The sequence below is a fragment of the Zingiber officinale genome, chromosome 8B (genome assembly GCF_018446385.1).
Source record: "Zingiber officinale cultivar Zhangliang chromosome 8B, Zo_v1.1, whole genome shotgun sequence".
Taxonomy (NCBI): Eukaryota; Viridiplantae; Streptophyta; class Magnoliopsida; order Zingiberales; family Zingiberaceae; genus Zingiber; species Zingiber officinale.
Genome location: NC_056001.1, coordinates 11,516,593 through 11,537,658, shown reverse-complemented (window position 1 = coordinate 11,537,658; position 21,066 = coordinate 11,516,593). Strand labels below are relative to the sequence as shown.

Genomic DNA, 21,066 nt, shown 5'->3' with positions numbered 1-21,066 from the left:
CTCTTTGATAACGCGAGGGGGGAGAATGACTTGCTGCTTCGCTCCTCTCTTCAAGATCACGAGGGGGAGGGACGACTTGTAGGGAAGACGATGTGCCGTAGAAGTTAGGGCTTCACGCGTGCCTCTCTTCGAGGACGCGAGGGTGGAGAATGGAAGGGAGAACGCGAGGCTGGAGACTATGCGGTCGAAGGAGGGAGTTAGGACACGAAGGGGATGCGGCCGAAAATTTTGACACGAAGATTTTGACGCGAGGAGAGAGAAGGCTAAAGTGGAGGACGCCACGAAGGCTGCCAACGGGGTCGCGATGCTTTGTCGCGGTAAAATGTCGCTGCCCATATAATTTCTCTAAAAATAAATAGGTTGAATTAGATATTATTATAACACCCACCATCTCACGTATATATTATATTAAGATTATTAGTTTTTCATATTTATTTTAATATTATGGGTTTACATACCATATATATATATATTCACTATATTAATATATTCATTATCTCACGTAAATATATGAAACTGGCAATAACACATATTGAATTTTTAGGAGCCGAGATAAGCCAAGGACAAATCACATTACAACCTCATATCTTAGCTAAACTTCTTGCCTTTCCAATCAAAATGAAAGATACTAAGACTCTAAGAGTGTTTCTAGGCCTTTTAAATTATGCATGACCATACCTTAAAAACATAGGAAAACTTAGCGGGCATTTATACAATAAGACATCTTTGACTGGACAAAAACATTTTAACCAGTAAGATATAGCCTTAGTTCAGCAACTTAAGCAATTAGTCAAAACTATTCCTAAATTAACCTTACCTCTTGACTCAGATTATTTAGTTATTGAAACAAATGGTTGTGAAATACATGGGAAGGTATTTTATACCGTAAAACTGTTGGTTGCTACTCAGAAAACCTATAGGTTCCACTGTACAAAAATTTTGTACAAAGATCTAAACATTTTCCTAGCTACCATGTGTTCTTTTAAATTAAATTTTGGATCGCCTGCGGAACTTAACACGTTTGATCCAAAACTTAATCTATTTGTTCTTTTAGGTTTTGACTTGGATCTCCTGCGGAACTTAACACGTTCGACCCAAGTCTCCTTAAGTTATTAATTCCATTAAATATTAATTTCCATAAAAGGTTCCCAGTACTGACGTGGCGAGGCACATGACCTTCTTGGATATGGGAGCAACCACCACCGACTAGACAAAACATTTAATAGAAAGCTAATATTTAATTTCCTAAAATAACTTTAGGTTAACCAAAGAGAACAATCAAATCACAAGGAAAAGAAAGAAACAAAAGAACACAACATCGAAAAACATATTCGAAATACTAGAACGTAAGCCTCTTGTATTTGGTATTATTTCCATAAATAACTAGCATGATGCGGAAAAGGAAAAACTACTAGTTATACCTTCTAGAAAGACCTCTTGATCTTCTACCGTATTCCTCTTCTAACCTCGGACGTTGTGTGGGCAACGATCTACCAAGATGAGAAAACACCAACCACCTTCTTCTCCTCCAAGCAAGGTTCGGCCACAAAGGAAAAACTTCACCAAGGAGGAAAACCAAAATACTAACCAAGCTCCAAGAGATGCTAGCTTTCTCTCCTTCTTCTTCTTCTTCTCCGAGTAGTATTCGGCCACCACAAGAGCTCCAATGGAAGAGGGAGATTCGGCCACCACAAGAGGAAGAGAGGGAGAGATTGGCCGGTCACACCAAGGAACAAAAGAGGGAGAGAAATAATAGATGTTATGTCTCTTGAAGGCACCCTCACCCCTTCTTTTATATTCCTTGGCCTAGGCAAATTAGGAAATTTAATTACAATAAAATTTCCTCAATTTCCTTGATATGATTTAATTGAGAAAAATAAAATAAAATTTCCCCAATTACAATCACATGGCCGGCCACATCATTGGAGAACAAATTGGACAAGTTTTAATCAACAATTAAAACTTCCTAATTTGTTTCCGGAAATTTTAAAAAATAAAATTTCTCTTTAAAATCTCTTCATGGTTGATAAAAGGAAATTTCTATAATTTTAATTTTATCAACATGTGAATAATTTTTTAAAGAGAAAATAAAACATCTCTCCAATCTACAAATAAGGAAAGAGATCTAATCTTTTTCTTTAATCTTTTGTAAATCTTTTACAAGAGAGATATTTTAATTTTAATTCTCTTTAAATTATATCTTCCACATAATAATAAAAATTAAAATTAAATTTCTTTTTTAATTTAATTTGGCCGACCCTACTAGCTTGGGTTCAAGCTAGGAAACTTTTACCTAGGCCGGCCCTAGCTTGTTCCCAAGCTAGCTTGGCCGGCACCTATTGGGTGGGTATAGAAGGTGGGTATAGGTGGGTATAGAACTCTACAAATAAGAGGCTACGATAGGGACCGAGAGGAGGAATTGGTTTGGTCTCCGATAAAATTACATCCCGTTTTCGCCCCGAACACACAACTTAATTTTATCAATGATAATTCATTCCACTAGAGAACTATCATTGAACTACCGCACAAATCCCAAATTACATTTTTTGGCTCCTTCTTATTATGAGTGTGTTAGTCTCCCTGTGTTTAAGACATCGAATGTCCACTAATTAAGTGAGTTACTGACAACTCATTTAATTAATATCTAAATCCAAGAGTAGTATCACTCAACCTTATTATCATGTCGGACTAAGTCCACCTGCAGGGTTTAACATGACAATCTTTATGAGCTCCTCTTGAGGACATTATCAACCTAGTATCTCTAGGACACAGTTTCCTTCTATAATCAACAACACACACTATAAGTGATACCATTTCCCAACTTATCGGGTTTATTGATTCATCGAACTAAATCTCACCCATTGATAAATTAAAGAAATAAATATCAAACATATGTGCTTGTTATTATATTAGGATTAGGAGCACACACTTCCATAATAACTGAGGTCTTTGTTCCTTTACAAAGTCAGTATAAAAGAAACGACCTCTAATGGTCCTACTCAATACACTCTGAGTGTACTAGTGTAATTATATAGTCAAGATAAACTAATACCTAATTACACTACGACCTTCTAATGGTTTGTTCCTTTCCATTTTAGTCGTGAGCGTCTGTTTATAATTTATAAGGTACTGATAATATCATCTTCTGTATGTGACACCACATACTATGTTATCTACAATATAAATTAAATGAACAACTACAAACAAATGTAGACAATTAGACCAAATGTGATTCTTTATTCATAATGAATGATTACAAAGCTTAGGCTTTCAGTATACACTCCAACAATCTCCCACTTATACTAATGACTAAGCTGCCATATCTTCTACCATACATCTGATTCCCATTCCCTCCACATGTCGATCGAAAGCTTTCGCCGGAAGGGCCTTAGTGAAAGGATCTGCCAGGTTATCCGCTGATGCAATCTTGGCGATGACAACTTCTCCTCGCTTCATGATATATCGTATCAGGTGGTACTTGCGCTCTATATGTTTACTTGCCTTATGAGCTCGTGGTTTCTTCGAATTTGCAACTGCACCACTATTATCACAATAAATTGTGATGATTTTGGGCAAACCAGGAATCACATCTAAGTCCATTAGAAAGTTCCTGAGTCATACTGCTTTTTTAGCTGCCTCAGAGGCTGCTACATACTCAACTTCCATGGTTGAGTCCGAAACGCATTTCTGCTTAACACTCCTCCATGAAATGGCTCCACCTCCTAAAGTAAACACATAGCCTGATGTAGACTTACTGTTATCCCTATCTGATTGGAAATCTGAATCCGTGTAACCCACAGGGAGCAGATCGTCTGCTTGGTAAACTAGCATATAATCTCTAGTCCTTCTCAGGTACTTTAATATATGCTTTACCGCAGTCCAATGTCCTTGTTCAGGGTTACTCTGATATATGCTGACCATGCCCACGGCAAAACAGATATCAGGTCTCGTACATAGCATTGCATACATTAGGCTTCCTACAGCCGAAGCATAAGGAACTGCTTTCATGTCCTCTATCTCTTTCGATGTCTTTGGAGACATCTCTTTAGATAGAGCTACTCCATGTCTAAAAGGTAAGAAACCTTTCTTGGAATCCTGCATGCTAAAACGAGCAAGGATGTATCTATATATGAAGCTTGGGATAGACACAACATTCTTTTCTTACGATCCCTTATAACTTTGATCCCAAGAATGTGCGCACAATCTCCTAAGTCCTTCATATCAAATTGTTTGGACAACCATACCCTTACGTCTGATAATACCTTGACATTGTTGCCAATTAACAAAATATCATCTACGTATAGTACAAGAAATACCACCACGTTTCCGTTACACTTCTTATATACACAAGACTCATCCGGACTTTGAATAAATCCATATGACTGGATTACTTCATTAAACCGGATGTTCCAAGATCTTGAAGCTTGCTTTAATCCATAAATGGACCGATTGAGCTTGCACATTAGATGCTCTTTGCCTTTTTCAATAAATCCTTCTGGTTGCTTCATATGGATGTTCTCTTCAAGACTTCCATTAAGGAAAGCTGTCTTGACATCCATTTGTCAAATCTCATAATCCATATGAGCAGCAATAGATAAGAGTATCCGGATAGACTTAAGCATGGCTACCGGTGAAAAGGTTTCCTCATAATCGATTCCCTCTTTCTGAGTGTACCCTTTCGCTACAAGCCTAGCTTTGAAGGTTTCTACCTTCCCGTCTGTCCCTCTTTTCCTTTTGTAGATCCACTTGCATCCAACGGCTTTTACACCATCAGGTGGTTCTACAAGCTCCCAGACCTTATTAGAGTACATAGACTTTATTTGAATTCATTGCCTTTTGCCAAGATCTGCATCTATATCTTGGAGTGCTTCATTATGTTCGTGGATCGGGTTCATGTTTACGGGATCAAGTCCAAGACTCTCCCAAAACATGAATCTTTCAGTGCCTTACAACCCTCCCACTACGAGGCACCGTGGTTGTGTATCATGTGTGACACGTGTTGCAATTTCTTGTGGTACTTCATCTGTTGGTATTGAAGTAGACATGTCCTCTCTAAGTTCTTCTAAAACAACTTTACTCTGTGCTTGTGATCCATTATATAGTCTTCTTCTAAAACGGGCATTGGTGTTAACAATGACCTTCAGTCTTTAGGACTATAAAATAAACCACCTTCGTTCCTTTGGGATATCCTACAAACACGCGAACTTCGTATGAGATTCTAACTTATCAAGATCTGTTTCAGACATGTCTCGGACTACCCCAAATCCGAATATGTCTTAGACTGGGTTTTCGCCCATTCCACAATTCTATGGGAGTAGAAGAAACTGATTTAGAAGATACTAAGTTCAGAACGTATACTGCTGTTTCCAGAGCATATCCCCAAAATGAATTTGGTAATTCTGAATAACTCATCATCGATCTAACCATCTCCATAAGAGTCCTATTCCTTCGTTCTGCTACACCATTCTGTTGGGGTGTTCCAGGTGCAGACAATTGGGTTTGAATCCCAGCTTCTGATAAGTAATTCCTAAACTCTCCTAAGAGGTATTCGCCACCACGATCAGATCGTAGTGTCTTGATACTTTTACCTAATCGTTTTTCCACATCAGCCTTGTATTCCTTGAACTTATCAAAGCACTCGGACTTGCGGCGCATTAGGTAAATATATCCGTATCTTGAATAATCGTCTATGAAAGAGACAAAATATTCAAAACCTCCTCTTGCCTCGACAGACATAGGACCACACAAATCAGAGTGAACCAATTCTAACACTTCTTTGGCTCTGTACCCCTTGACCTTAAAATGCCTCTTGGTCATTTTACCTTCCAAGCAAGATTCACAAGTTGGAAAATTTTCCAATTCTAATGAACCCAAAAGTCCATCGGCTATAAGCCTCTGAATCCTACTTAAGTTAATATGACCAAACCTTAGATGTCAAAGATATGCTTGGTTCATTTCTGAAGGTTCTTTTCTCTTATTTGAGTTAGAAGATGAATTATAAATTTCCATGTTTTGCTTTGTGGAAGAAATTGGATTTAAAGTATACAAATTGCCAACTAATGCACCAGAACAGATAATCACTTTATTTCTTTTAATAACTACATCGTTACTGAAAGAAACTGAATATCCATCTAAAAACAGTTTAGAAACTGAAATTAAATTCTTTCTAAAACTGGGTACATAAAGACAATTTCTTAAAACCAAATTTCTATTTCTATTAAAAGACAAGTAGACGTCTCCCACTGCAACAGCTGCCACCTTAGTAGCATTGCCCATGTAGACGGTAATCTCCCATTCAGATAGTCGTCGGGTTTCCTGGAACCCCTGCAAGGAATTGCAGACATGATCAGTGGCTCCCGTATCTACACACCAGGTGCTGGTAGATAACACCGCTAAACATGTTTCAACAACTAGAGCATGAGATATACCTTTGTTTTGGTTCTTACGAGGACAGTCCGCCTTCCAATGTCCTGCCTGCTTGCAGATGAAGCACTTACCCTTCGACTTCTTCACTCCAGCTTTAAATCCCGTACTCTGAGATTTATTCACTTTCTTTGCTGAGCCAGCTTGTTTCTTCTTCTTCTTTCCTTTCGGTTTAGAAGTAGAATCATTTTCAGCAAAGTGAATTTGAGAATTGTGACGAAATAATCCTTCTGCTGCTTGAAGTTCTGTCAGTAGTTCCCCTAATGAATAAATCCTTTTATTCATATTATAATTTAGGCGGAACTGCTCAAAGCTTCTAGGTAGCGTTTGGAGGATCATATCGATCTGGGTTTCCCCATCAATTTCTCCTCCAAGGATCTGTATCTCGTTCAGATAAGCCATCATCTTTAGGATATGATCCCTTACAGGAGTACCCTCTTGCATGGTGGCTGTCATTATCTTTCTCATAGCTTCTTGTCTAGAAGCCCTATCCTGATGACCAAAGAGCTCTTTGAGATTGTTCATAATATCATAAGCTGTTGGTAAATCTTGATGCTGATGTTGCAATACATTTGACATTGAAGCCAAAATGTAACACCGCGCCATCTCATATGTCTTTACCCATCTTTTATGATATTCAATCTCCTCTTGGGTAGATTCACCAGTGGGTGCATCAGGACAAGGTTCAGTCAGTACAAATTTATAGCTTTCAGCAGTCAGAATAATGTCCAGGTTCCTTTTCCAATCTATGTAATTAGGTCCAGTAAGTCTATTTTGTTGAAGTATGATGGACAATGGGTTGAAAGTCATCCTAAGAATCACAAATAACTTTTGGTCAGAACTCTAAATTTAGAATAATATTGATTCCTCAAACAATACTATTGCAAAGAGTGTTTCTAGGCCTTTTAAATTATGCATGACCATACCTTAAAGACATAGGAAAACTTAGCGAGCATTTATACAATAAGACATCTTTGACTGGACAAAAACATTTTAACCAGTAAGATATAGCCTTAGTTCAGCAAATTAAGCAATTAGTCAAAACTATTCCTAAATTAACTTTACCTCTTGACTCAGATTATTTAGTTATTGAAACAAATGATTGTGAAATACATGGGAAGGTATTTTATACCGCAAAACATCTAAATATGAGCCTAAATCAACTAAAACATTATGCAGATATGTCTTAGGAAAATACCACGAAAAAGGACATTTGACATCATTAGATTATGAGATCTTAGTCGTTATTTACTGTTTAGAGGCTTTTAGATTATTTATTTGCAATAAATCAGAAATCCTTATTAGAGCATACTGTGAAGTCATAGTCAACTACGGTCAACAAACTAAAATACTTAGGAAAGACCTCAGTATAAAGTGTTGGCTAAAATTTACAGATACTATAATCAGCAAGGGCCTCAAGATACAATCGGAGCATATTAAAGGAGTTAATAATTCCTTAGCCGATACATTATCAAGACTACTGCAACTTTTGCTATTTACTTTGTTGAGATATTGTTACAGGATGGATAGACCAAGGAAAGTTCGTACTTTTTTAACCAAAAGCATGCGTTTTGGTACCCAGGATTTATAATTATTCACACAACCCGAAGATTATTTTTGTTTTGCAGGCAGAGACAGACTTGATCATATCCAAAATTATCTTATTGACAATTTTGGCATATCGCTACCCTTCTAGGGAGCTCAGGACACGAGATAGTTGTGATTAATACTCTTTCCAACTACTTTCTTACTATCATACAAAAACTAGCAGGAAAAAAATTTTCTTATTACATGGTCTTCTCAGGTCCTCAGGCAGGAGTGTACGCTACCTAGGAAGAAACCAACATAGCTATACAAAACTTAGAACATCCATACTTTAAGGGTTATTACTCTCTTGAAGAGGCTTTTACAGCAGCTAGAGCCCATCTTGGGCCACATTTCTTTATTAGTACCTCCATCCAAAATACACCAATACAAGCTACGAGCCCCTGACACACAAGCTCTTACTTACGCTCAAATAGTAGAACAGACTCCTGAAAACAGCTTGGCCAACACTATAGATCACTCTACTAAATCTCCTACCAGACCTGAGTACTTAACTCTAGCCCAACTCAAAGAATAAAATAAGACTACAACTTTGCAACGGGCATCTGAGACACGTCAAGTCGGCTTGCCAAACACTATTCCCGAAGACATTAATACTTATGTTCGCAGCCTAGTTGAAAAATCTACTTTACAAACTTTTCTTGAATTATGCGAAGCCTTGAAAGCTTTCCATAAAAACCCTCCAAAAGGAATGACCACTGTATATGAAGCTGAATTCAACCCAAAACTTAAATGTCAGAAGAAAAGACCACCTTGTCAAGAATCAAGCAAATATGGCTGCCAATGCCAACTTATTTATGCCTTCAGAAGAGCTAACTTGGACTATGAATCATATATAACTACAGCCTACAAAGGGCGACAGATTACTCCTTTTACTTTACTTGATGATGGCCTCCTACACAAATTATGGGTTAATGACCCAGATTCAGTGAAAGATTTCCCAAAGAAACTGGGTACCACTATTTCTACAACTTTAGAAGAAGAAGAAACTTTTGTGGTTTGCACATTTGACAGTACTCCTCCTGAATGGCTGGACCTAAAAATTGAATCAACCCGACATTTAGTGAAAATCGACATTAATGAAGTCGGAGGTTACCAAGCCGAGCTAGAAGACTATCTGACAGACCCATATTGTGATTAGGAAGCTCCTCCCTCATTTTTTGATCAATTTAAACACTAGCGAGCCTCAGTCCAAGGGACACATTGGCGTTGGGATTGAATTGAAGATCCAGATGCTTATCTGCTAGTTGGTGGACCTTTTTACAGAAAAAAATTTACTAGCCAAAGGATATGGGCACCAGGTTTTTTCCTTTTCACTTTACTACTCAGCATACTGCTCTTTTTCAACATTATCAGAAGAAAATCGAATGCATGAGTAACAAAAGATTAGCAAGCTCATCTCTTTCAATTAGAGTCTACAGAGTTGCCCTTTCCAGATACAAAGCATCGACTCAAGCATCCAGCTCACAAGCACAATCGCTAGACTCCATAGGAGAAGAAAATATTGATAATACAATGGACAGCTAAGCCTCCACTACTACAGTACCACCACTACAACAATACCATTACTATGATAGTACCACCACTACTACAGTGCTACCACTAAAACTTTCCACCTGTCTCTCCTCTTTTTCATATGCTTTCTTTCGCCTACAAGCAAGTTCTCTTCCTTCCTCCTGAAGCTAGCTCTCTCCTTCTACCTATAAAAGGCATCCTCTTCTGCCTCCAAGGCATGGACGAAAACCTCTCTCGTTGCTTCCTCTCTCTCCAAAAACTCTCCTTCTAATCGCTCCCCTCAAGCTCCTCTCTCACACTGTAAGTATTTTCTTGTACAGCGAGTATATAAGACTTTCTCAGTTCTGTTCTCGTTGATTCCATGTATTATAGTTTGTATAGTGATCCTGTCGGGAAGCTGAGAAGACGAACCTACCGATATGACGTGTCTGGAAGGTTGACCGCATCCCCATGACCCGGCTGATGAGTTATCTTCTGTGTTGACCAAGTCGCCTGGAGTCCTTTGGTCAGCAGTACCTGTAGTCAGGGACCGGGTTGCCCCGGTCTCCGGTACCCCGGTGCTCGAGGTGAATCCCACGAATATGTAAGCAGCCTAATAATAATAGAATAGCGACATAAATGCAAGATATGCACAGTGATGTACCCTGTGGGGGGGGGGGACGCCCTCGGATGAATGGATGAGCTGGCTGCGGCGTTGATCGAGTCGTCGCGACTCTGAATAGTAGATAAATGTCCACCAGGTGAGTAGCTGGCTCTGGTAGCTTGAAGCTGGACACGATATGGATCCACCGGATGACGTACGGCCCGACTACCGCCTCAGCTTGTAGGCCGAAATGCAACCGTGGCCCGAAGGCCGAACACTCCATTGGCTCGCAGGCCGGGATACAATAGCGACACGAAGGCTGAACACACTCTCGGCTCGTAGGCCGGCATATAGGCATAGTACGATACCTGGGCTCTCGGATGGCGACTGCTCGGAGGGTGACGACGGCTGCGGTAGTGACTTCCAAAGGTGGCGGCGGCTGCGGCTAGGAGAGGCGGCGACGACCACTGTACAACGCTAGACGCGGGCAGAGGCGGCTATTGGCAGCTGTGATGACTTCTGGATGCAGCGGCGGTGGCCGTGGGAGGCTGCGGCAGCTCTGGCGAGTGCACCGGCCGCTGGAGGCGAAGCCGATGCTCCTCATTGGTGTAGTCGTAGGAGAAGGGAAGCAGGGAAGGGAATGGCGGCCCGCTGGCGATGAAGGAGTAGGCGATGCTGTCGGCTGGATCGCGATGGCGTGGAGCAAGGGATTGATTGCGGCGGAGCCGCGAGCCAAAGACGACCCCTCTCCCCATCCTAGTAGCAGTGCTGGTGTGAAGAGACTGGAGGAGAGGACATGTGTAGAAGGGGAAGGGAGCGCCGACGACTTCGTCGGCTCCGACAGAGGGCTTGAGAGGGAGAAAACCTCTCCCTGGCTGGCGACGGCCTGGAGCACGAACCGAATTAGCAAACTTCATGAGGAATTAGGAAAAGAAATACATAAGACATGGACAGATATGAAAATAATATTCTAGTATGACAATATTGAAATATACATACAACACATTATCTCTATATTAAAAGAAAAATATATTTATATCCATATTAAAAATAACTTAAAAATTAATAATATAAATTCTGTAATTAAATCTATACCCTCAACAATGATATTAAAAAAATAAAAATATTATGAAAATATTAAAATAACTATTCAACCTGTTAAAATAAAAAATGTGTTAAGACAAGGGAAGTCGACGGCTTTTCTGTGAATATCGTGGGTCGTTGTGTTAGCCGGCGTTACTGGAAGATTGGTATCAGCTGTTTTGCTTAAAATACAGCAGTACAAGAAGTTACGTTTTAAAAATATAAACTCCTCCCTGTTTGTATTGTCATTGGTTATGAAACCACGCGGATGTCTGGACTTGCACGGCTGATATGTTTTGTTCTTTCCTCCATTCCACGCGAACTCCGTCCACCTCCTGACGCTGTTTGAAAGCAAAGTTTCTACGTCGTCTAAAACAGGAAACAGGACAATCATTTCCTTGATTGGCTAGCGCATGATCAAATATAGACGAATGCGGTGTGGTTGGATAAATCATACGTTAGTTGTGCTGTTGCCTCCTTGTGAACGCACGTACGATCCTTAATTTCCTTACCAACCCATTTTCGTCGATTCTTATCTACACGAAGGAACGGAACGCGGTTCGAATTCCACATTTTCATCTTCTCACGTCGGCAGCAATCTCTTCTCGATCTCTTCTGCTCTCTCCAGGTTCGTATTTCTTGATTATTCTCTCTCTTCTCGGGATCTTTTTGTTCTATTTTGATTCTAAATTTGATATATGTTGATTGTTTCGGTATCTGTAGGAACATACCTCGAGCTAGGGTTGCAAACTTGCTGTTTTTTGGTTTTTGTTTTTATTTTTGTTGGAGATGTGCTGAATAGTGGGATCTTCTCGGATCCCTCTTCTAAATGGGCTTGTTTTTCGTTTTCTTGCCTATTGCTTGTTAAAAAAGGTTTTTCTAAATATTGATGATGCTTTTTTTAATCATGTCTCGTTACTTTTAAAAGAGGGCATGTATTAGGAATTTGGACGAGGTGAATATGACAAGAAGTGGTATGAAAAAAAAAATCAGATAAATAACTCGTTTGGACTGCAACTTCCTATTCAAATGAATACCTTTGCAATTAACTGAAAAAAGGTTCTAGTGTGAACGTCTTTATTTGTTTAGAGGTTGTACAAATTACAGATCGGTGACTTGTAAACTTAGATATTGCATATTTGAACACTTGTGGAGGGAGGGATGCAATTTCCATAGCGCATATGATTGAAGATAGTTTTCGTCACATAACTTAATTTTACATTTGTGTTTCATGGTTGTGAAGTATGGCCCCAGCCATGAGGTAGACAAAATTATAATGCCATTTCGATAACTTGGAATTAGGATACTTTGCTGATTAATTTCCATTTCTTTGAAGGAATATTACGCAGAGGTTGTTTGTTGTATGTCTGTGTTTTTCTTGATATTTCATGTGAAGTAGGGTACTTATTCCCGTTAAATTTGAGAAATTTTTCCGTGTAATTTATTTGCCACTAGTCTTCATTAGTCTCCTTCTTGTGTCTGACCTTGATTTTTTTTGGCAACAGCTACATGGCAATTATTCTTGGTTTTCAATTAAGTCTTACATCATCCTGTTTGGATCCATTGGCCCATGAGGTGCATTGGATCATATCAATAGTAGTCGTCCTTTCTTATTATTTTCTGTGCTGCTCTTGTATGAAATTGGAACCTTTATAACACTAATTTTCTTTCCGCTCACTTCATTGCAGAAAGGATTTTCATTGAATTTTTTCTCCTTTTCCTCGTTTCTGTGACCAAGCCATTTGACCTGTTTGTAAGGTTCAGGAAGATGAAGTTTCTGGAATACACTCCATTGGACAGGTGATTCTAAATTGCTGCATGTGTTTGGGATTATAAGTATCTGCACTAACAGATGACACATTAAACTCTGATGCATTGCCAGCATAAATCTTTTCTTAAATCATCTAAACCTGGGAGAGAGTACCATCAAAGGGCACCTTGAAGCCTTCTCATGTAAGATTTAGTGCGATTTGTGTGATTTTTGGTATGATATAGTTAAAATTTAATTGCACATCTTTTTTTCTTTTTGGTTATTCAGGTAAACAAACTGGGACAGATAGAAAGCTTTCTTTTAGCTTAGAGCAAGAGGTACAAGTATACAATGATTTTTCTTTGCCAAAGATATTCTGAATCAATTTATATATCATGCTCAGTAATAATTTGCACATGTCATTCATATTTATGTGATTTAAAGAAATAATCGTTATTTAACTTGGGATATTTTTGGTGTTTCCTTTGTGCTGATTTCAGTTTGTTAAATTATATTGTTTTAGTCTTGCATAGGGGTAATAGCTATTGTGCGTTATTGATGTTTATAGGTCTCCTATATGGGAGTTTAATTCTTCTCTATGTTTTTCTGGGTCAGATTCTTGATTATCTTGAGCAATCTTCTGATAATGATTCACCTTCATCTGTGGAATATTTGACTAGTAGATCAAGGTATAATATATTTGTTAGAAATTTTGCCCAGCAAGCTTATGAAGTTTTCCAATCTTATTTTATTTTTCTGGAAAATGCAGTCGGAAAACACTTATATATCTAGTTCTAACACTCAGCCACATCTATCCTGATTATGACTTCAGGTACTTCTATTTCTATACCATACTTCATTAACTTCATAACTGGAAGAAAGGATCTTGGGTAATGTCACTGTCAGCTTGCCCCATGTGGAAGCAACATGGCAACCCGCTGAGAATCTTTTCTTTCCAGAATTGGGAGTGTTGTCAAGTGGTTTGACAGACGGTTTAATCCGTTGCTCTGTGAGCTGAGAGTTCAAGTCTCTCCATTTCCCTAGACTTGTGGTTGCATATATTTATTTATTTATTTATTTTTCATTTGGAGTCTTATGGTCCTAATTTTGGCGATGCATTTTGGGTTCATGGGAGTGTATCAAATTTAACATTTCTGTGAAAATTTGTCAACCTAGCAGTGCAGTGCGATCTCATCTGTATTTCAGAGAGGAAGACTGGGATAGTTTCAGGCAAATATTTGACAACTATCTCTTTGAAGCGGTTAGAGTATGTTCCTCTACTTGTCAGTGCTTGTCAATTTATGAGAATTATGTTTCTATTTTTGTTTCTAAAGGTTTTTATATGACACCCAACAATTCTACATTCATGTATATCTTAATACCAGAATAACTGGGTATCTTAGTATCATGCCTTGTCTGAATGGTATTTTACAGGCCATGGTAGCATGAGGGTATCTTTTTAGAGCATGATATGTTTTCCCTGCAGAATTATCATTAACCTAAATCATTAATATGAGCTTATAGCAATTAACAACCCAGAAATTGAATCCAAGTAGCTTGTTCATGATCCATTCTGCATTCTGTATGTTTTTATTATCTGGCTGAAATTTTCAAATTTGTTCTTTTGGTACAATTTTGTGATGCAGTGGTTGTATGTTCCTAAATTGTTGTGGTCGTGGCGAAAGTGAGTGTTTCTTACTGAACTTGTGCATATAGTTCTTTTGGTAGAATAATGGATGAGATTTTTTTTTTTTTGAAAATTTCTTTTTTGCATATCATTATCATTTGTTATATTCTCAATCATTTGCCCATGATTAATATGCTTTTCAATTTATAGGGGTTGTTTTCTCCTCTGAGGCATCCCATAAAATTTTATGGGAGTTGTTATGTAGTGTTTTAATTTATGACGTTGTGTTCGTAATGGTAATTGTGGTTGTTTAGTCGATGATACTAAAGTGATGGTGATTGCAGTGTTATTGAATATTGTGGCAGCTGAATTCTTGATGTACTTGAACAATACTGGTGGTGATAATGGTGGAGGTTGTGAAGGCAATAAAGTAGTTTATGGTGGGTTTGTGATGCTAGCACCAGGAGTTGGGTAATCACAATCGGACGTAGGATATTTGTTGATGGGTGGGCTGGTGGCTAGAACAGCAGTGGAGATGAATGGAGTGGTAGTGTCTGGTTGTGGTAGTGATGGCTATGGTGACCGTTGAAAATTGTGATCTGAGCTTTTGATTTTAGTTGTGACTTCGAGGGCAGTAAAGGTGCCAGCGTTGAGTCACCAGTGCATCTAAATTTGCAAAAATCTTGTGATTCACTTTTTATGATCTACATTTGTTTGTAAAATATAGAATATTGATTGCATTTCTTTAGTTGTAATGCTTATTCTGATTATATTTTCACTTGATTTTGTGGACATAGGAATGGGCTACTGAAAATGCAGGTTCTTCTCTTTTTGATAGCATGACCAATGTCATTGATGAGGTGACAAATGGTTCATTTGTTGTAATTCGCTTCATATCCCGGCCATGGCTAACATTTTCTCATTGCAGGTGGTGAAATTAAATGAGTGTGAAATCTACAGCTACAACCCTGACTTCGACGGCAACCCGTTTTTGGAGAAAGGATCCATGTAAATTTCCTTATGATTCCTTGAATTAATTGTGAAATTTAGCATAACTAACTTGCTATTGACAAATGCAGATGGTCCTTCAACTTATTTTTCTACAACAGGAAGCTAAAATGCATTGTCAGCTTCCGATGTTGTTGTGTCAGGTGGGCAGTCTACTCCTTTTCACAAACAAATTTTACGTGGTTTTCTTGCCAATTATCCTTTGCTATCAGATTGTTAACAGAAGTTAATACAATGCAATTTGCTACTGTTTTGAACTTTTGCATCTCATGTGTAGCAACCTCATAGCAGAAGACTTTGGGGTCAATGAAATGATCGAAGACGAGGAAGAGGATTTCTTGATCGGCATGGACATGTAACTTGTGGAGAAATGATGTAGATAACGTGAAGTTGCTGGTGCTACAGTTCGACTATACCTATATTTGCACAGTATGTTTGGTACATTTAAGTAGTGGACCATCATGATGATGTTGATGTTGGCTTCGGATATATAAACTAGCCGCTTGACTTGGGTACTTAACTAAAGCATCAGAATTCTATGTCTTGTGTAATATTTTCGGAAATTGGAAAGGTCCTGTGATGTATGTGTCGTTTGTTTGCATTGAGGATCTTGGATTTTCGCAATTATGTTGATTTGTATTTTTTGTTCCTTTATGGAGAATGTTTTAGAAATTGTTTCTATAATTTTTCAATAAACTTATATCACACAATATAAATTTCATGATATTTGTTAAATCTATCTTTCTTATAAATCATAAAAAAATTAGAAGAATAAATATTAGTTTATGGAATAATCTCTTTTAAATTTTTGTTTTTCAGAATTTAAAAACAAATGTTTTTTTTTTTTTTTTGAGATTTGATTATGTCTAGAAGTCGACGAGATGAATATTGGGGATGTGATGTTTCTGTTGATCTCCTGAAGATTTCGTTTCGGTCTTACAATACAAGTAGCGTCATTGTCGAATCAGGAAAGGGGTCTTCGGTAATGGTCCTTCGATGTTCAAGTCAGATTTCGACGAAAAAGCAAGTAGTGGAGCAAGAAGGAAATTATAGCGCAACAGTAGAAATTACATGTAACGCATATCTTCATCGATGCTTAGACCCTCCTTTATATAGAACTTCTATAACGCGTGTGCACGCTTCCTCATACGGGCACGCATTTCAAAGATTTCTCTGAAAGTGTCCTTGATACAGTACTTTAATAGGTCGTGACAGTGGAAGTTTCTGTCGTACGATCCTATATCTGATCATACTATCTGTCAGCGGCATCAGCTCCCAAAAGGATGTCCAAAGATATCCTGCTGTGTCTGTTGGTTGGCCGAGTGAGATAGCCGCTCGACCGGAAGTCCACTGCCCGTGTACTGTCTGCTGTCGAGCCGAGCGGGATAGCCGCTCGTCCGGAAGTCCACTGCCCGTGTATTGTCTGTTGTCAGGCCGAGCGAGATAGTCGCTCGGTCGAAAATCCTCTATCGTGATCTGTCGCTAGGCTGAGTGGGATGATCGCTCGACTGGAAGCTCACTATCCGCGTGCTCGGCTGATGTTGAGTCTGCTGCTCGGCCGAGCGGGGTAGCCCCTCGGCTCGACTTCTGCACGTCGTTCTCCCTTGAGCGTTGGAGGTTTGAATGCTCCCCGTGTCGAGGGTGACGGTGGATCGGATCCTTCTCCCCGGGGCATGCATCGTCCGATCAGTCGGTGCCTTATATACATTGACCACCTTGACTTTGACCTCTTTTGATCTTCACCGTGATAACATAGTAGGACCCCTCATCATTATCGCATCAAGGCCTAAAGATGAATGATATATTTATTTTATTTTTCTTTTCAGCTTTTTTAAATCTATTTCTTGAAAAATAAAAACCGAATACAGAAAATTTTCTAAATAAATGGTGTATATTATGTTTTTAAAATAAACAATGCATTGGTTCAATAATCGGGTAAATCAATCTCTCTCTCTGTTCCCGCTGAAATTGCCCGCTTCTTCTTCCTCTTCCGGTGGACCAAATTAAGATATTGCAGCGACCACGACAAGTCCGGCGAACAAGCGAAGCAGAGCGTGCTTTGCTCCGCTGTTCGCGTTCTACATTTCACCCTTCGCCCTTTATAATCTCAACTCAACCCTTCTTTCTAAGAGACACGAATTTAACACTTGTCATCAAGACCTGAACCTATCTCCCCCTTTGATGATAGCAAAAACGCTCGAATTTTCGTAACTAGCGATCGATCGATCGATCGAAGAGGAGGAGGAGGAGGAGGAGGAGTTGCAGAATAAGAAATGACGCGCATCTCACTGTTGCTGGTCATTTTGTCTCTAGTCGTCGGCTGTGTGCTCGCCGAGGACCCTTACATCTACTTCACCTGGAAAGTCACCTACGGCACCCTCGCCCCCCTCGGGGTTCCTCAACAAGTCATTCTCGTCAACGGCGAGTTTCCCGGCCCCAACATCAACTCCACCACCAACAACAACGTCATCGTCAACGTCTTCAACCAGCTTGATGAGCCCCTCCTCTTCACATGGTCGATTCCTCTGTTTCTTTTTTCTTTTTTCCAATTTCCGACTAGTCATCCATTATTCTTCTTCTTCTTAGTTCCTTTGCTTTCATTCTTTCCTTTTCAGGAATGGGATTCAGCATCGGAAGTGGTCGTGGCAGGACGGAGTCGCCGGCACCAATTGCCCAATCCAACCAGGCCAAAATTTCACCTACCATTTCCAGGTGAAGGACCAAATTGGTAGCTTCATGTATTTCCCGTCGCTCGGCATGCAAAAGGCCAGCGGTGCCTTCGGCGGCCTACGCGTCAACAGTCGCCTCCTCATCCCCGTCCCCTTCGACGATCCTGCTGACGATTACACCGTCCTCATCGGCGACTGGTACACCAAGAGCCACAAAGTGTTGGAGAAGACCTTGGACTCCGGCGTCAGCATCGGCCGCCCTGCAGGCGTCCTCATAAACGGACACACCGGCAAGGACATTTCCGGAAACGACGAGCCGCCGCTCTTCTTCATGGAAGCCGGCAAGACGTACCGGTACCGCATCTGCAACGTGGGCATGAAGGTGACTCTCAACTTCCGGTTCCAATCACACTCGATGCTGCTGGTGGAGATGGACGGCTCTCACACGATGCAGAACGACTACCATTCCCTCGACGTTCACGTCGGCCAGTGCCTCTCCGTACTCGTCACCGCTGACCAAGCCCCCGGCGACTACTACATCGCGGCCACCTCGCGGTTCACCAAGTACACCATCTCCGCCACCGGACTCATCCGCTATAACGGCTCCAATACCCCGGCATCCAAAGACGTGCCACCGGCGCCCATCGGGTGGGCCTGGTCGTTCAACCAGTGGCGCTCCTTCCGGTGGAATCTCACGGCCAGCGCTGCCCGCCCCAACCCGCAGGGCTCCTACCACTACGGCAGCATCGACATCACCCGCACCGTCAAGCTCGTCAGCTCCACCGGGAAGGTCAACGGAAAACGGCGGTACGCCCTCAACGTGGTTTCGCACCAAGACACCGCCACGCCGCTGAAGCTGGCAGAGTACTTCGGCATCGCCGACAAGGTGTTCAAATACGACATCATCAGCGACGAACCGCCGCCGACGAAGACTCCGATCCAGATCGCGCCCAACGTGCTAAACATGACCTTCCGCAACTTCGTCGAGGTGGTGTTCGAGAACCCGGAGAGGACGACGCAGGCCTACCACATCGACGGCTACGCCTTCTTCCCCGTCGGGTACTGTTCTTAACCAATACTCTATTCCTTGAACTCCGCCATTAATATATGTGCTTTTTTTTTTTTTTTTGAAAAGGATTGGGCACGGGAAGTGGACGCCGGAGAGCAGGAAGCTGTACAACAACTTAGACGCGGTGAGCCGGCACACAATCCAAGTGTACCAGAGATCGTGGTCGGCGGTGTTGATGACTTTCGACAACGCCGGGATGTGGAACCTGAGGTCGGAGCTGTGGGAGCGGCGCTACTTGGGGCAGCAGCTCTACTTCACAGTGCAGTCTCCGGCGAGATCGCTGAGGGACGAGTCCAACATCCCCGACAACGCACTGCTCTGCGGCGAGGTCGTCGGCCTGCCCAAACCGCCGCCCTACGTTTAATCGATAGTAGTAATGGTTAATTATCCGTCTTAATTTGGTCAAATTAAGCAAATTAAGATGGGGATTAAAAGAGATGAGAGTGTCCGTTAATTGAGGTGAGAATCGATCTTTGTTAATTAATTAGCGCATAAAATAACGCTCTAGAGGTAGCAAATTGAGCCTGTTAAATAAGAACGAAATTAAGAGCTAAATGGAGAGGGCCGACTGCTGTTTCTGCGACATTTTTTTAGGCTGATCTTCAACTTAAATCTTTCTATTCAAATTATTGTTCATCAATTGCACAACAATTTTGTTTTTATTTCTATTCAAATTATATTTTAGAGTAGAGTATCCGGAATTTATTTCTTGAAAAATAAATTTTGAAGTAATCCTTTATTAAAGATGGACGAAATCTTGCTGGGCCGAATGAATTTGAATTCCGGCCCGTTTATTGTAACCTTTCCGTCTTTATATGCGTTCAACCTTCACCTGTCAGTAACCGGACAGCTCACCCAATCCCAACAAAAACACCTACCAAATACACATCTGAACGCTTTTTCTCGCCAACATACCAAATCCAACCCGCGTTGAAAAAATGAAACGCCAAAGGATAAATCCTAGGACCCCACGGGTCCCGCTCCGTATTCACTAATCAGAAAGCAGTCGGGTAAAACGATTTGTATCTTATTGGGAACGATCACTCGTCTTCGACGGTTGCGTCAACTTTTATACGGTCCGTCCCTTCTCGTCGCCCCCTCACTCTGCTTCATTCAAAGTAATGGAATCGAAGCAGGAACGGCGCGACAAGTGGCGGCCTCACCGCTGCGTGGCCTTCACCGTCGCTGCGATCATCGGTGTCGCCCTCCTCCTCCTCGTCCTTGGCCTCACCGTCTTCCGTCCCCGACACGCCGTCACTAGCATAAACTCCGTGCATCTCAGCCGACTAACCGTCGGTCTTGACGTACCCAACCTTGCCGTCGACTTCAACGTCACCCTCACCCTTGACATCGCCTCCACCAACCCCAACCACGCCAGCTTCCGCTACGACGCCGGCGACGCCGTGCTCTACTACCGGGGGCAAATCGTCGGTGAGGCGGCCGTTCCACCAGGGAAGGTCGCGGCCGAGGGGTCGGTGAGGACCAACGTCTCTCTGTCCGTGATGGCCGGGAAGCTCATCGGGGACTCGGCGCTGTACGCAGACGTGATATTGGGGTCGGTGCCCTTCTCCACCACGACGAGGATTCCGGGGACGGTGGCGATTCTTGGCATCTTCAAGCATCATATGGTAGCGTACACCATGTGCGATCTCGTCGTCGGTGTTCGTAATCGGTCAGTGGAGAACTCCAATTGTAGGTACAGGACAAAATTCTGAGCTTTTTGTGAAAATTTTC

At 41.1% G+C, this 21,066-nt stretch overlaps 3 protein-coding genes across 6 annotated transcripts; all 3 read left to right on the top strand.

The window, feature by feature from the left end:
- Positions 1 to 11,689: 11,689 nt before the first annotated feature.
- LOC122015538 (repressor of RNA polymerase III transcription MAF1 homolog) lies at positions 11,690 to 16,193 on the top strand. 4 transcript variants are annotated; one of them, XM_042572493.1, is made up of 12 exons: positions 11,774 to 11,837; positions 12,715 to 12,784; positions 12,898 to 13,009; positions 13,092 to 13,162; positions 13,248 to 13,297; positions 13,575 to 13,648; positions 13,729 to 13,791; positions 14,136 to 14,226; positions 15,384 to 15,446; positions 15,515 to 15,594; positions 15,666 to 15,737; positions 15,872 to 16,193. In XM_042572493.1, exons 3-12 carry the CDS (start codon positions 12,978 to 12,980, stop codon positions 15,951 to 15,953), a joined length of 678 nt encoding a protein of 225 aa, XP_042428427.1. In that variant the 5' UTR covers positions 11,774 to 11,837; positions 12,715 to 12,784; positions 12,898 to 12,977; the 3' UTR covers positions 15,954 to 16,193. The 4 variants fall into 4 exon arrangements, with proteins under 4 accessions (XP_042428429.1, XP_042428426.1, XP_042428428.1 ...); XM_042572495.1 differs by lacking the exon at positions 12,715 to 12,784 and having other exon boundaries at positions 11,690 to 11,837; positions 14,139 to 14,226; XM_042572492.1 differs by lacking the exon at positions 12,715 to 12,784 and having other exon boundaries at positions 11,690 to 11,837.
- Positions 16,194 to 17,852: 1,659 nt separating this feature from the next.
- LOC122014395 (L-ascorbate oxidase homolog) lies at positions 17,853 to 19,761 on the top strand. The gene is made up of 3 exons (XM_042570625.1): positions 17,853 to 18,109; positions 18,210 to 19,322; positions 19,399 to 19,761. The coding sequence occupies exons 1-3, from the start codon at positions 17,868 to 17,870 to the stop codon at positions 19,694 to 19,696; spliced, it is 1,653 nt and encodes a 550-aa protein (XP_042426559.1). The 5' UTR covers positions 17,853 to 17,867; the 3' UTR covers positions 19,697 to 19,761.
- A 563-nt stretch (positions 19,762 to 20,324) lies between these two features.
- Positions 20,325 to 21,064, top strand: LOC122014397. Its single transcript, XM_042570626.1, has one exon. It carries the CDS (start codon positions 20,454 to 20,456, stop codon positions 21,045 to 21,047), a length of 594 nt encoding a protein of 197 aa, XP_042426560.1. The 5' UTR covers positions 20,325 to 20,453; the 3' UTR covers positions 21,048 to 21,064.
- Positions 21,065 to 21,066: the final 2 nt, after the last annotated feature.

What these genes read in the sequence shown, in the direction of transcription:
- LOC122015538 (XM_042572492.1), top strand. Translation starts at nt 12,978, where the DNA reads ATGAAGTTTCTGGAATACACTCCATTGGACAG. An exon ending in CTTTTAGCTTAGAGCAAGAG is followed by an intron (nt 13,298 to 13,574) that starts GTACAAGTATAC and finishes TTTCTGGGTCAG; the next exon opens with ATTCTTGATTATCTTGAGCA. An exon ending in TGACCAATGTCATTGATGAG is followed by an intron (nt 15,447 to 15,514) that starts GTGACAAATGGT and finishes TTCTCATTGCAG; the next exon opens with GTGGTGAAATTAAATGAGTG.
- LOC122014395 (XM_042570625.1), top strand. Translation starts at nt 17,868, where the DNA reads ATGACGCGCATCTCACTGTTGCTGGTCATTTTGTCTCTAGTCGTCGGC. An exon ending in GAGCCCCTCCTCTTCACATG is followed by an intron (nt 18,110 to 18,209) that starts GTCGATTCCTCT and finishes TTTCCTTTTCAG; the next exon opens with GAATGGGATTCAGCATCGGA. An exon ending in TACGCCTTCTTCCCCGTCGG is followed by an intron (nt 19,323 to 19,398) that starts GTACTGTTCTTA and finishes TTTTTTGAAAAG; the next exon opens with GATTGGGCACGGGAAGTGGA.
- LOC122014397 (XM_042570626.1), top strand. Translation starts at nt 20,454, where the DNA reads ATGGAATCGAAGCAGGAACGGCGCGACAAGTGGCGGCCTCACCGCTGC.